The sequence below is a fragment of the Strix uralensis genome, chromosome 33 (assembly GCF_047716275.1).
Source record: "Strix uralensis isolate ZFMK-TIS-50842 chromosome 33, bStrUra1, whole genome shotgun sequence".
NCBI lineage: Eukaryota > Metazoa > Chordata > Aves > Strigiformes > Strigidae > Strix > Strix uralensis.
In genome coordinates, this window is record NC_134004.1 from 1,903,305 (window position 1) to 1,918,918 (window position 15,614).

Consider the following 15,614-nt stretch of genomic DNA (forward strand, 5'->3'; position numbering starts at 1 on the left):
GGGCAAGGGGGGGCTGCTTGGGCTCCCTTTACCTGTTGAGGTTACCTAGGCTGACCTCCCAGCGCATGTATTTGCTGCCATCAGTGAAGAGGCTGCTGCTGGGAAAAAAAAAAGGGGGGGGGGGTTGGATATTAATGCGCACCTTCACCCTCCTCCACTCATTAGGTGTGGGTGCCCCCCCCTCTCCGGAGGCTTGTGTGTGTGTACCCCCCTCGGCATACACCACCTTTCCTCCATTTCCCCCCACCCCCCCCCAAAAAAAAAAGCGCCCCAAAACGCTGTCATTTGGCTGGCAGGCTGTCTCAGCGTGGCGGAGGGATGTGTACATATCGCGTGTGAGGGGAGAGAGGAGGGAAAAAAAAAAAAAGAAGAAAAAAAAAAAAAAAGAGCCACACCACCGGGATTTTGAGGAATTTGCCTGTGGTGTTAAAGGGAAGGAGCAGAGTTACAGAGAAATTGAGAGAGAGAGCTCTACCTACCGACAGATTACAAGAGAAGTCAAGAGCACCGAGAACCAACCGTACAGACACACAGAGGCACCATGAAACGCCTTTGAGATCGCATTAAAAAAAAAAAAAAAAGCCACTAAAAAGCAGGACTTGAGACAGTCCAGGGACAATCTCGCACTAATCTAGAATTAAAGCCGTCTTTTTTTTTTTTTTTCTCCTTTTTTTTTCTCCTTTTTTTTTTTTTTTTTTTTTTTTTTTTTTTTGCATGCGAGGGTCATGAGTTCCTACTTTGTAAATCCTCTCTTTTCCAAGTACAAAGGCGGTGAATCGCTGGAGCCAACTTACTACGACTGCAGATTTCCACAAAGTGTTAGCAGGAGCCATGCTCTCGTGTATGGTCCGGGCACTACTGCTCCCACCTTCCAGCACCCTTCACACCACGTCCAAGAGTTTTTCCACCACGGAACCTCCAGCATCTCCAACTCTGGATACCAGCAAAACCCATGCGCCTTGGCGTGTCACGGAGACGCTTCTAAATTCTATGGATATGAAGCTCTACCGAGGCAATCGCTTTATGGTGCTCAGCAAGAGACGACTGTTGTACAATATCCTGACTGTAAATCGTCTTCCAACAGTAACTCTAGCGAGGGACAAGGGCATTTAAATCAAAATTCGTCTCCCAGTCTCATGTTCCCATGGATGAGACCTCACGGTTAGGACCTTTTTTTCCTCCTCCTTAAATGTTTTCCTTTATTTTTTTCTCTCTTTCTCTCTCTCTCTCCCCTCTCTCTCTGTCTGTCTGTCTATCTATATATATATGTATGCATATACAAGCACAAACATACGTATAGATATATAAACATGCACATACACACATATGCATACATATATATATATATAAAAAATATAAGAGGCGTAGATGTAAAATATGAAAGAAATGAGCAGTTTTGTGCTAATGTTTCTTCTTTTTAGGAAGACCTTTGAAAGCAAACAAGACAGCAGTTACTAGAGAGCCAGCAAGGTGATTCCCTGCAAAAGGCTTAAATCACAATAAAGTAAAACTTGTTTTTTATTGCTTGCCTTGAGGATAGGCAATAAGATACAGCTCCCACGAGGTTATTTGCATGTTGATAATACACTGCTCTTTAAAATGTCATATAGCCTTTCATAACCGCTTGGAGACGAAGCCTGAAAGGTGGGAACTTGTATAAGTATTACTAATACTTTACATCTGTTTCTTAAAGCCTAGAGATAAAAGTTTAAACAGAAAAGGAAACTTAGCTCAGAGCTATGGGGTGGGGTGTTGGAGAACAGTCTGCTGTCCTGGGTTAAAAAAAAAGGGGGTGGGAAATTCAAAATAATTTGGGCTGAATGGAACTTTGCTCATGTGAAGTCCAGATAATTGCACAGAAACCGAAATACTTCAAAGTACAAGTTTCCCCCACCTAAGGACCAAGGTTGTCTAGAAGCCTTGTTAATTCAAAACATGTGAAGGTTAGTGTTAATTTTAAGGACAATCAGAGCCCCAAAGTTTTCCCCCCTACCCCCAGCAAAATTTAACAACAGAAAAAAGAAAATAGAAAGGAGTTCTGGCTCATGTAGAGAGGATGTGGCCCAGAGGCTGGGAGATAGACGCAGAGGAAAACACGTTATTTATCTAAGCTTTGACCTAGAGGTAGTCTCAAGGATGCAATCATTCCAATCTGGAGCTTTTTTTTTTTTTTTTTTTTTTTTTTTTTTGCAAATAGATTGTTTTTCTCATTAAGAAAGGACCATGCAGAAGGAAGTGCAGGGGCTCAGCTGCACATACCTCAGTCCTCTTGCTTTCTCTTTTGGCTATTGCTGTAAATGTCCAGCTCGACTTGTTTTAAATACAATCTCTGTGTTTGCACAGGCAAATATCCATCTCTGTCTGTGTGTGCTTTGCAGACACACAGCTCTAACCGAAAGGACAGGGAGAGGGGATTTCATAGAAAATTCCAATTCTCAAGGCATAAATATTAGCAAATAGGAGGACTCTGAGTCTCTATTTTGGGAAGAATATTTGGAAAAGGAAACCAGAGTTGGGCATTTTGAGGGGAAAAGAGAGAGGGAAGAGGGAAAGAGAGAGAGAAAGAGGGAGAGAAAGAAAAAGAGAGAGACATAAAGAGAGAAAGAAAGAGAAAAGGAAGGAAGGAAAGAAAGAAAGGAAAGAAAAAGAATGAAGGAAGGAGAAAGAAATAAAGAAAAAGGAATAGGGAGAAGGAGAAAGGCTGGAGAGGATTTTATGGTGAACAATGCACCTTTCATAGGAAAAAAAAAAAAATCTTTTTTTATAAAATGGAGCTGCCCACCAGGACTCACCATCCAGAACCACCTTTTAGGAAACTGGAAAGGTCTCTTTTGTGAATGAGCTTGACACACACCTCCCTGCACCCAGCCAAGCAGCCCGAGCTGAACACTCCCCAGGAAGAGCCAGGGAAGGGCAGCTGCTTATCAGCATTAATAGCAATATCAGCCCTATGATTACTAATAATAACCCAGCCACTTTCCTTTAGTGCCTTTAATATGCAAAGGGTCGAGAGAGGCTTTTTTTGGGGAGGGGGGGGGCAGCAGTTTCTCTAGAAAAATTGAGGCGAGGGGGGCCGGGGTGGGGGTGGGGGGGAAGCAGAGCCTCCAAAGGGGGGAGAATTAAGAAGTTATTTGATGTTTGTGTCCTACAGCTCCCGGAAGACGCAGTGGCAGACAAACTTACAGCCGGTACCAGACCCTGGAGTTAGAAAAGGAGTTCCTCTTCAACCCGTATTTGACACGGAAGCGGCGGATTGAGGTCTCTCACGCCCTGGGACTGACCGAGAGACAAGTGAAGATCTGGTTCCAGAACAGGAGGATGAAGTGGAAAAAAGAAAACAATAAAGATAAGCTGCCGGGGGCCAGGGACGAGGAGAAAACGGAAGAAGAAGGGAATGAAGAAGAGGAAAAAGAAGAGGAGGAAAAAGAAGAAAGCAAGGACTGAGTTCTCAGCCCCTTGAAGTCTCGTTTTATGGCAGATGATAAATCGAGATGTTTACGACGGTCATTTGCTTTTATAGAGTATAGAATGGAGAGGCTCACACAGCAGTAACTACCTGTCAAACAGTTGTAGCCTTTTTTATTGTCATAGAAACTTCCCCTACTTTTTCCCCCCCCCTCCCTTTTTTTTTAATAGCTGCATTTTTAGTTCAATAAATACATAGTTGGCTTGACTGCAAGAGCAGGGGGAAAAAAAATAATTAAATGATCCAGCAAAGCAAAACCACCCCCAACCCCCCTAAACCAAGCCTGGAAGCAAATGTCACTGCTCGTCCCCTGCTCCCTCCGCTCCCGCCTGCGAAGCTGCACACACGGATGGGTGCAGAATATGTATTTATATGAACAGCTTTGACTTTGCCTTTTCTTTCTTTCTTCTTCTTCTTCTTTTTTTTTTTTTTCTTTTTTTTTTTTTAAGCTTGGTTTTGCCTCTCCCGAATGACCCTAGGGGAAGTGCGAGGGTGCTTCCAGCTTCCTTAGCTTGTTTGTGTAGTGTCTGTCTATCTGTGGAGATCTCCATTCCTACCAGCCATTTATCAATTCCCTCGGAGGGGCCATTCCTGCAGCCCCTGCCAGATAAGAAGAGGAGCTTGGAGGGTGAGCATACCTGGTAGCGCCCGCAAACACACCCCCCTCCCCATAGACCCCCCCATTTCTATAGGATTGAGGCTTGTATATACCTTGATAGGCCAAAATACGCAACCCTTCCTTATTTCTATAGGCGCTGTTTACCCTTTGCCTGTGTGAGCACTCGAAATTCTTCATGTACTACCTAAAGGGAAAACCTGCAATAATTATCAAATCTATTATCAACAAGGGGCTTACATATCCTAAATTTTACTTGGTCAGAATTTATTTAAGAGAGAGAGAGAGCTGTGTTTTTGCCCTGATGCAAGCTACTAAGTAGCATAAAATAATAATAAAAATACAATAAAAAAACCCAACCAACCTTGTATTGTACTTTATCACTACCTATAGAAGGAGTCATGCTTTGAAAGTATTTGTAATGCGGTTTTATTGTCGTTTGTTGCTGCTTATTTTCTTGGAAAAAAAAAATAAAAAAAAAATCCCAACAACTGAAACTGCCTAGTTGAGAACGCACAGTATTGTATTATTTTATTGTGCTTATAAAGTAGTGTAGAACTAAATTGCACTGAATGTATAGTTATCTATTTGTCTTGACTTATCTGTTAATGCAACATGCTCGAAACAAAAAAAAAAAAAATCGTCATTTGTTTTATGTAAAAGCATAGTTCTGCGTGTTCAAACTCTGAATGTAGCAATTACCGCCAGAAAAAGAAAAAGAAAAAGAAAAAAAAAAAAAACACATTTCTGGACACCGTGGATTTGTATTGTATACGTGAGACATTACGTAAATAATAATAATAATTATAATAATAATAATAAAAGATTTTAAAAGGACTGCGTTGCCTACAGTGCTATGTCTCTATTTAAAAGCACCCACACGTACACATCACTCAGAGTGGGCTCTGACTAATATTTCATCCTTCAAATCATCTTTGGCACGCTTCAAAAACCAAGGCTCATCTTTATTTGGGAGGAAATCAGAACATCTTGGCTCAGGCACCAGCTCGGGCAGGGGGAGGATTTCCCCTCCTGCCTCCCTGGCCAGAGTCTGAGCGGGGCATTTCACTGCTGCAATGGCAAGTGCTCATTAAAAATGGCAATGTTGCTGCTAATTGTCTGACTGAAGCTGTAGGTCCGCCAAAAAAAAAAAAAAAAAAAAAAAAAAGAATAAAATAAAATATTGCAACGACTCCAGCACTGTGAAGTCTTTCTTTGTGGGGTGGGAAGGGGGGGACTAAAGTGCATAAAGGGTGTGTGCGGTTGGATTTTGACTTCTCCCAGCTGGGAAGTGCCATTTCAAAGATCTGGAAAGTGCAACCCCCTGGTCCTGCCCGGCTCTGGGGTCCAGAAAAATCCTCCCCCCGCTCGGTCCGGGCGGGAGCCGCCGCTCCCCCCCATCCCCGGGTGCGATCGGTGCTGGCAGCCGATCGTTGGCGAGAGGTTGGGAGCCCGAGAGGCGTTAGGTGTGCGCGGAAAACCTGCTTAAGCCCCGCGTAGAGCTCTGGGCACCAGGAGGGCTCCGGGGCAACACCTTTCCCTATAGGAAAACAGCTCGAAACACGCCAAAAAAATGAAGTTGGCAAGAAAGCAGTTTATTTATTTATATTTTTTTCCCCACAGGCGCAAAGTCCCTTTTACTCTCCCCCCAAATTCATACCTTCCTCCCCATGGACACCATCCCTCACCTACCTCATCCTTTTATTTTACTATTGTTGTTGTTATTATTACTATTATTTTATTATATTTATTCTATTTTATTACATCTTTATTTACAGCAAAACCTGGCGGGCGGTGATGCCTTCAGGTCTCTCTTCTACTTCTCGGATGCGAGATGAACTTCCTAATTATTTCTCTTACCACCAGCCTCATTCCGTTGAAGGAGGTCTATTGATCTCTAAAACCGGGTCTATCCTTTTTTTTTTTTTTTTTTTTCCTCCCCCTGCTGATAAATGGACTACATCATCTAGAGCCCAGGGATGCAGAAGTAGACGGGATGTTTACCCAGATATTGTAGATAAGGCAGCACAAGGCTCCTCACACGCAGCCTGATGTGCTGAGCTATGTCTGGAGGCTCCTCTGTGGGCTTCAGACATTCTTAACCCAAAACCCACCAAGCTTAAAGGATTTAAATGCCTCAGGGCTTGAAATTGCTGGACTCTGCCCAGGAGGGCTGGGGAAAAAAAAAAAAAAAAAAAAAAAAAAAAAAAAGAGAGAGAAATAGCGAAGTTGTGCGGCGCGCAGGAAAATGGGACTCGGGTGGGTGCACCCACACCCATTTTTCTCCCCTTTTCCCCCCATATTTGCAGCGCGGGTCGCACCCCCTGCAATGCCAGGGCGAAATGGGGCTGGGGGGGGAGGGGGGAAATGCCCCGAAAATGGCAACAGCGGGGTCGGATCCTGTTCAGGGCTGGGGCTGAGCCTCTGCGTGTGTGCAGCTCCCGTGGGTGCCCACTCCCGAATTGCACAAAATACCAATACAGGCAGATTTCCCCTCGCTGCAGAGCCTGTAATGTCCTCGTTAACCGACGTTAATCTCCCAAGAAATACATAAAAACCACCAATAAGGTTTATTCTAGACTTTTCCATGTCGAGGGCAGGCACGGAAGGTAAGCAGTTTTATTAGTCATAAACCAGAGCGGTTTATTCTAACAGAGCTTTTTTCTTGGGGGATATTTATCCAGCGTTTACAACAAGGGATTTTATTTTTTTTATCCCCCCTCTCGTTTGCCATCATAGGATGAATGTGTGCTCATTCATTCCAGCGATGAAAAAATCCGCAGAAATCAGTGAAAATAAAATATTTTCTGTTGTGTTCCTTAAAAAAAAAAAAAAGAAAGAAAGAAAGAAAAAAACATCGCGGTAAAGACTTTGCATAGAAAATATCCTCCCAACGAGGGGGGAAGGAGAGGGAGAACTTATCGAAGTGTTTAAAAATAATAATAATAATAAAAAAAAAGAAGCTGCATCCGCACTCTATCCATCATATTTAAATCCACAAATCTAAGTAGTTTTATCCGAACGAATTCTACAGAATGACATTTATCTATCAAAAGGGTCTGGAGTTAAATTATTGAAACTACAGCCGCAGCAGTTAGTTTTGGGGTAAATGTTTATGTTCTGTAGTCAACACAAGAGAGTCGCATCTTCAGATGACATCCAGTTATTTCTGTAATCACTCCATCATTTCAAGAGAAAAAGAGAAGAGACCATTTTATGGGGGAAAGTAATTTGAAAGAAGATTCGCTCTCCACAAAGTGGCTTATTCAGAAATGATCATAGCTTCGGTATTACTGAAATTAGACTCATCTACCCGCCTGAAGTAAGAAATATCGTCCTATTCCAGGCTTTTTATTAGCCAATCAAATTTCCTTCGGATCTCCATTTGTGATTTGTGAAAAATATAATTCCTCGAAAAGCTGAGTTTGAGCATATTGCTTATTTTCCCTTAATTTATTATTCTAATCACAGCCGCCGCCGCGCGATAATGCAGCCATTAGGCGAAAAAATTCGTTTAGATTTTATACTCCGAAATGGGCACGGATTATATTTGAGAGACAACGAATTTCTCGGGCATTAAATTTTTTTTTGCGCGGATGGAGGCGAGAAAGGAGGGAGGGGACGAAGATGCGCGGGGGCGGAGGTGGGGGAAACTTTGTGAGCTAGATTTGTAAAAAAAAAAAGCCAATTCTGCCCCATTATTATTTTTTTTTTTTAGTTCATCCTATTTTTCCCTCCCAGACTTCCCCCCCCGCCTCAAATTCACAGCTCTTTTATCCTCCCCCCCTCCCCGAAAATACCCTCGCTAATATTGGGAGAGGGGAGGCGGTTTTAGAGAGGGGGGGGGGCTGATGGAAGGAGCGAAACGATCGCCCCAAATCCTCCTTAGCAAATGGGCGCCCAGGTTACTTTCTGCCGGCCAGGATCAAAAATTCCTCTTCACATTATGGAATTTATTATCTTGTCTGCTCTCTGGAAAATGGGATCTCCATTGTGCTCGGGAAGCTGTTGTGGTCGTAGTTTCCCCCCTCGTAACTTTTAACTACCTGTTATAAAATTTATTGGTGGTTTGTAAAGTGAATAAAGTAATTTCCCTTCCATCCGGTTGTATTACAACCTTTGTGTTGTTTGGGCAGACAGACACGCATCCAGCCAGGGGGAGAAAAAATAAATAAATTAAAGAGGCAGGGAGTGAGACCCCCCCCCCCTCCCCTCCACACCCCCCTCTTGTTTTATTTTCCTCAATTAAAATTAAATTAAGGCGCGGAAATACCTGCAAAAAAAAAAAAAAAATTAAAAATGGTGCTGTCGCTGGAAATGAGAGGGGACAGGGGGAAATGGGTAGGAAAGATTGCGGCGAAATATTTTATCTTGCTAATTTTTCTGGCTACACGAGTGCGGCGCGTGCATGGCTCTGGGAGCTGAAATTTGGGATTGAGGGGTGGGGAAAAAAAATAAAAATATCTCTTTCCGTAAGGAGAAGAGGAGCAGAAAGGCGGCTCCTTGCAGGGTGTAATGTGGAGGAGCCCATCTGAGCAGGCTGGGCTTTGCGGTTGCCTATTTACACCAGTTGTGGTTCGCGTGGTGCCTCCAAAGCAGGCCTCTACACGGCACAAAAATGTCGCTCCCCTTCCAAATCAATATTTCCCAGCCGTCTACACGGACCCCCCCCCGGCTTGGGAAAAAAAAAAAAAAATTAAAAAAAAAATCAAAGGGCTAAAAAAAAAAAAAAAATCCGCTTTTTATCAAGCACCGCATCCCCGACACCGTGGCGTGGTAAAACAAAAGGCGGGGGGGGCTTGCTGGAGGAAAAATAGCATAGGGGGGAAAAAAAGGAGATTTAAGTGCTTTAAAAACATGTATGTAGGTGTCCCAACAGCAAATCATAACGCTGGGTGGGTTTGGGGAATTTAGTAGAGGGGATGCAAGAGTTTCTGGGTCAATACCGCGCCTTTGGCTCAAGTTTTGGGTGTAATTTGGGCAATTCCAGGTGCCCCCCCGGGGCTGCGTTGGGCAGACGGGGCGCTGCGGGGTGCGCGGGGGTGGAGTGGGGCGGAGGGGGGGGGGGGAATGGGGAGGTTTAGGGGGGGAAAAAGGTGGGGAGGGACATTTTTTGCCCTGGGAAGGTTTCATTTGCAGCGGACACACCCTTTGCAGCGCTGGTCTGGCGGGGAAATCCGGGGTGGTCAGAAATCGTCATTTTCCCTATTTTTCCCCCGAGCATATTGTCCTTGGTTATTAATTAAATGCTTTTAAAATTAACATGCCCTCGTCATTTAAAGTATTTATTTTTCAAATCCAGTGCGCTCCATTTTTATCTCCACTTCCCTCCTTCCTCGATGTTTTCCTGTTTCCCCCCCCCCCCCCCCCCCCAATTAATTACCAACGCGGCGACTAATAACGCTCAGCGCTAAAGGCCAAATCTCCTTAGTTAAAAAAAATACTGAAAATTAACCCGAGCAGCTAATAATCATCAAATTAAACCGAATCTATCTATAAAAGAAAAAAAAAATCCACCTTCCCTTATATTAACGCTGTGGCTTAAAAGATAAAAAAGGGGGGACAGTGAAGGGGGGGGGGGGCGTCGAGAGGAAAAAAAAAAAAATCCTAATATTAAAGCAGAATTGTATAAACATGGCGACAGACGAGAGCATTTGCACTCGTCACAAAAAAATGCAACGCATTCCTGGTTGTTTGCAGAAAATTTACAGCTGAGCAATAAAAGTTTACGACTGAATCACAAGTTGGATTGGCCACAGGAAGTCATGTGGACTCCATCCATGAACGTGAACTTTTTATTGTGGTTTCTCTTATGACTCTTTCGCAGTAGTCTTTCCTTTAACAGTCCAAGCAGTGCCAGGGGTAGGATGGTATTTTTCCCCCCCTTAATTATTAGCGTGATGATGATGATGATGATTTTTTTTTTTTTTTGCTCCCCCCAAAAAAATTCTCGATTTTTTTTTACCCCCCTCCCCGTCTCCTTGGGGTTGGAATTCTTGGTTGCTTTGGGCATTTTGGCATTAATGAGTTTACTGCTGCGTCTGGTTGCCGCCTCCTATTCCCCACCCCTAGGGGCAAAACGCAATGCATTTCCTTTGCAGGATGCGATGATGAGGGGGCACAAGCAGTTGTAAATACCTTTTTTTTTTTTTTTTAAGCCCAAAAAAAAAAAAAAAAACCCAACCCCAGAGAGAGACAGATTCCTCCTTCAGCTTCCCCCATCCCTCGCCCAACCAGAGAAGAACTGTTTTGCTTTTGTTCCATCTTTTTTTTTTTTGCCCCCTTTTTTTTTTTCCTCTTTTTTTTTTTTTTTTTTTTAATGTTTCTGTGGAGCTGAGCTGCAGCGTCAGTGGATCAGAAAGAGGGAGAGACAGAGAAAAAAGAGAGAGAGAGTGAGAGAGAGGGAGAGGGGGAGACAGGAGCCTCTGGTAAGTGTTCCCTTATTGGTTAAAATGTGTAACTAATGATCCATAGCCCGGGTGTTAAGGATAATGATGCATCGTTGTGCGAGCGAGGGGTGTAGCTTGGATATGAGGGAAAGCTGCTGCGGGGCGGCAGAAATGCAGTTAATTCGGGAAAAAAAAAAGATTTGCTGTTGCTGATGTCATATTCGGGGTGCGGGGAGGCAGGTCGGGGGGCGCCGGGGGATGGGGAAAGGGGGGGGGGTTGGGGTTGTGGGGTGGGGGCGCGTTGGAAGGAGAGAGGAGGGAGGAAAAAAAATAAAAATACATATAGATGGAAAAATGAATCCTCCTAACTTTTCCTTAAAAAAAAAAAAAAAATAAGGGGGGGGAAGCGCATGCGCGGAGGGGCCGGCCCGGCGCAACCCGGGTGGGGCGTCCAAGGCTGCTGGTAGTGCCATAGTTAATGAGCTGCGCTGCTAATTGTGTGCGCGAGGCCCGGCCTTGCACGCCCATTGCCCCCCCCTCCCCGCATCCCCCTTCCCCCCCGCCCCCCCCCCCCCAGCCCCAGGGCCGCCAGCCGCGGCCTGCGCCTCTTCCGCGGGGCTGCGCGTTTTCGCTCCCGGGGCAATAATTAATATTAAGCGCGAGCTGATTAACCAATCAACTCTTTGCATCCCAAGAGTTTCCCCCTTTTTTATTCGCTTTTTGCAACCGGGCGGGTGAAAATTCGCCGGAAAAGGGGCTTTCATTAAATTTTATTGAATTTTATGCAATTCTATGGAATTTTATGGAATTTAATTGAGTTTTATGGAATTCCCCCCCCCCTTTCTTACAAAGGAGCGATGGAACCAAGCTCCACGTCGTAAAAATTAATCACAATAATAACTTTCAGGAGCGCTCTGCCTTTCCTGCGAAGTGGTTAACACGGCGTTGGCTTTTATATTTTATTTGCATGCAAGTCCCTCCCCTTCCCCTTATTTTTATTATTATTAGTTGGGGTTTTTTTTCCTTTCCTCCAGCAACTTTAATTCAGGTTTCACGGGTGAGATTTAAAGCGTGACCCTTCCCCTGCTAACCTCCCCATCTACCTATCCATCCACCTACCTCCCCACCTCCCCATCCATCATCTAATCTTATCTAGCGCCCTGTATATACCGCTGCCCTGTAAAGAGAGCGATATATATTTATATATAATGTAGTGACTTCATTTCCTCTCGAGGTTGTATTTTTTTTTTCTTTCCTGATCAATCCTCCGCGCTTAAAAAAAAAAAAAAAAAATAAGGAGCGTGTGTATGAGCAGAGATTTGCTGCTGGTGCCGCCAGCCTGTGCACGTATAGGGCTGGATGTATACATATATAGGGACGGACATTAAATAAACCCTGTGGGGGAGGGGTGGCGGAGGCGATGGCAATTTTCTGGCTTATTATAAGCGATTTTGGGGGTTCCCCAGTGTGTGGCCAGCGGGCCCGTCTGCGAGAGGAGGGGTTTGAGGGAGGAAAAGGGGGAGCTGGAGGCCGGGGAAGGGGGGGGGGGGGCTCCTCGCTTTCTGCCCCTCTGCTGCTTGTTGTTGTTGTTGTTGTTGTTTTCTGGTGGTTTTTAAAGAAAAATGGCCTCCTCTATTTTAATTTCCAGCGCGCGTTGGCAGAGGTTAATTAGCGAAAGCGGTTTGTGAAGTTCTGGGGTGGCTTCTGGTGGCGGCGTGTTAAATTTAATTTGGGGGGGGGGGAAGATGGGGGGAGAGGGGAAAAAAAAAAAAGAAAAGCCAAGTTTCCAAAGTTGGTTTCCCTTTTCCTTGGAGAAATCTGGTAAATCCTTGCGCCTGCCTTTGGGGCTGGAAATTATCGGCTGAACAAAACCGAGCGCCGCGGTTCCCCTTCCCCCGCAAAGGGAGTTTTTTATTCCGGTTTTGCAGCCCGTCGCCTTTGAGACAACAGGCGGTTGGCCCATTTATTTTTATTTTCTAAGCATGGAATAAATAAAGGGTTCGGGGCTGGGATGCGGGGAAATAAAAACGAGGGGAAGAGACAGTTTTGCCTTGGTTTTGTTCGCTGGGAAAATCCCGTTGTGTGGAGGCTCTGCCCGTACCGCGGCTGGTCGTAAAGACATTTTATGAGCAAACAATGAGTGTTTATTGGAACCACATGATTACAGAAATGGGATCTTTTATTGTTTTCAGCCTGAAATCCGTCTGCTCTCCCTCCCCGAGCCCCGGCTCCCACCAGCGCCGGGATGCTCCCACCGCCGCCCCGCATTAAACCTTCCGCCAGGCCTGGAACCCCCCAAAACAACTTTAAAATATATTGATTTTCTCCTTTCCCTTGACGTATTGTCATCCTTCAGACACTCGCAATGCTGAGAAACATTTTTAGGATGTAGAGCTGGAATAACGGAGTGATTTATATTCTCCGAGATGGTTTGTTTTTTTTTTTTTTTTTTTCTCTTTTTTTTTTTTTTTCTCTTTTTTTTTTTTTTTTTTTAAATCCCGATTTAAAGCAGAGGAAATAAATCGCTGCTTGTATCTGTAACATCAGGGATTATAGGAAAATTGCCACGTGTTATTGACACGGACTTTCAGGAAATAATAGATTTTCTTCGACAGATGTAGTCGGTGGTGAAAAATAAAATCAGGATCCTACAGAAATTTTTAAATGGAAATCCCGCTCTCCCAAATGCTTCCTAATTTATTTATAGGGGCGTTTTATTCCGAGGTGTTGAGTACGAGCGTACGAAGGACGTAAATAAAATCCGTGCAACAAGCGGAATTTACATTTTATTCGAACGCGTACACATTTCGCACGTATAGACCCGACCATAAACCCGTTTGATACGATCTTCCCCGCGCGTGGGCGTTTATCTCAGCTTCTATAAAAGCGTGTTACGATCAAATATATATAAATACAGAGCATGAACGTGTGGGTGGTTTATTATGTCAAATCCGCCGTGTTGTAAGAGCCTGGAAAAACCTGTAACTACAAAGAAATGATTAGAAAGAAGCGATTTCCCAACTTGTCGTGTGAAGGAATTTCGGTTTGGGGAAACGAATTAACCAAAGCCACCAGAAATAATATATGAGATGTGTGTGTGTATATATATATATATATATAGGGAACCGCCACCGGCGTTAGGTGCGAGCGAACGTGGTGATGCTCAGACCGATTTGCGATGAGAGTCCGTATCTTTGTGGTTATTTCCCTAAAAAATGTGAATTTTTTTGAGGGGGGGGCTGTATTTCTACCCGGAGCTTTGTGCAGCAAAGGGGTTTGGTTGGTTTTGGTTTTTTGGTTTTATTTGGTTTGGGGTTGTTTTGGGGTTTGGTTTTTTTTTTTTTTGAGAGATAAATTTGCGGAGCTCGGCATGTGAAAAGGCGAGGGGAGATAAAAAAATTAGTCATAGAGGGGGAAATACACTTTGGGAAAAGATGATGCGTAACATTGAGGGATCAAGAAATTTATTTTTTGGAGGAGATAGCTGGAGATGTTACTACTATTGTTGGCGGGGGGTTAATCCCTGCAGCTCGTTCTCTCCGGAAAAAAATGGAGAAAAAGGGGGGAAAAAAAAAAAAAAAATTTTCACTGCTAGTGTTTGAGGTCAGGGCCGACAAAAAAATGATAAAATTTAAAAAAATAAGGCCTTTCCCCATCGGATTTGGGGTGGTAGCGGGGAGCTGAAGTGTAGGCTCGGGATTGGGAGGAAAAGTGAGGAAATCGGGGCAGAAGCACCCCAAAATTTGAAGAGGGCGATTTTTTACCGGGGGGGTGGGGTGTGTGTGTGGTGTGACCTCCAGCCTCGGAGGGGGAGAAAGATGCTTGGGAGGAGGAAGATGCTGGGGAGGAGGAAGGCGAAAAGCGGCCCCGTCTCCCCCCCCCGCCGCGCCCCCCCCCCCCCCCCCCCCCCCACTTCTTCCCCAGACACAAACACAATAAAAGGCAGAAATCCCCGAAATTGCGGTGTCTGGACGCAGTCTGCAGGGGACAGGCTGCTCGGGTCGCCTTTGTCGCATGGGGACACACCTTGCTGTAAAAGTCTTTGTCCCCAGACTAAAGACCCCGCGTTTCAATGGGGGGCGGGGAGGGGAAAAATAAAAAGGGGGGGGGGCGGGAGGAGAGAGACTGGGAGCAAGGCGGAAAAAAAAAAAAAAAGAAAAAACCCACTAAAAACCAACAAAACTAAAAAAACCCTAACCCCCCCTAAAATCACCCGCCAGACGAGGTCCAAGGGATGCGGGGGGACGGGGGTTTGTCCCACAGGTGGGGCCCCCCGTCCCCTTGCCCCCCCCCTTTGAGTGTTTAAATTTCTACCCGTTTTTGTTTACTTGTTTTGTATACTGCCACCAAGTGACAGAAACTTGCAATTTTTTGCAATTTGGTGCCTTCCCCCCCCCCCCCCCCCCGCCCCTGTCTGTGTGTGTAATTGCGGCGGGGGGGGGGGTGGGAGACAGGGGCTGGGGTGGGGAGAGGAAACCCCCCCTTCCTCGGCTAGGAGAGGGTGCAAAGCCCTGCAAAACCTTCTCCTGCCATAAAAAAAAAAAAAAAAAAATCACTTTGCAAAGAAGTTTGAGTATCTTTAACATTGAGGCGTGTGTGTGTCCCCCCCCCGCCACCTCCTCGTCCACAAACTTCGCCAAGTTTCTCAAAGCCATTTGAAACTCCTCACTTGCACTTTCTGCTAATTCAAGGCGGTTTTGGGGTTTGGGTTTTTTTTTTTTTGGTTTTTTTTTTTTTTTTTTATTCCTTTCGTTCCGTGTTACCGGGGTTTAAATCATCCCAATGTACGTGAACTCATAAAAATAGATAAGGCATGTCAACTCGGGAACGGTATTTTCCCCCTGAAAATATGAGTGTATTTAAGCAAATCCTGAAATATTAAATTGTTGCTCGATTAAAGACGATGTAAATGTATAAATTCAACAAAGTGCTCAAGAGGTTGTCTCCAAATATATAGTTTAATTCTGCCTAAGTGATCGCCTCTAAAAAAAACCATCATTAAGGCAACTATTATTGTTTCCTGAATTATTTTTTTTTTCCGAGCCACCTATGATTAAATTTCTGCCTTCATATCTGCAAAGAATAAAGGATAAAACTGCCTATAGTTAATGACAACAATTTTTCACTCCTGAGTTATCCTTGC

General features: G+C 44.6%; 1 protein-coding gene across 1 annotated transcript; it reads left to right on the forward strand.

Annotated features, from left to right (window-relative positions):
• The first annotated feature begins 111 nt into the window (after nucleotides 1-111).
• HOXC8 (homeobox C8) lies at nucleotides 112-3,444 on the forward strand. Its single transcript, XM_074853787.1, has 2 exons — nucleotides 112-1,161; nucleotides 3,152-3,444. Exons 1-2 carry the CDS (start codon nucleotides 726-728, stop codon nucleotides 3,442-3,444), a joined length of 729 nt encoding a protein of 242 aa, XP_074709888.1. The 5' UTR covers nucleotides 112-725.
• Nucleotides 3,445-15,614: the final 12,170 nt, after the last annotated feature.

What these genes read in the sequence shown, in the direction of transcription:
- HOXC8 (XM_074853787.1), top strand. Translation starts at nt 726, where the DNA reads ATGAGTTCCTACTTTGTAAATCCTCTCTTTTCCAAGTACAAAGGCGGT. An exon ending in CCCATGGATGAGACCTCACG is followed by an intron (nt 1,162 to 3,151) that starts GTTAGGACCTTT and finishes TGTGTCCTACAG; the next exon opens with CTCCCGGAAGACGCAGTGGC.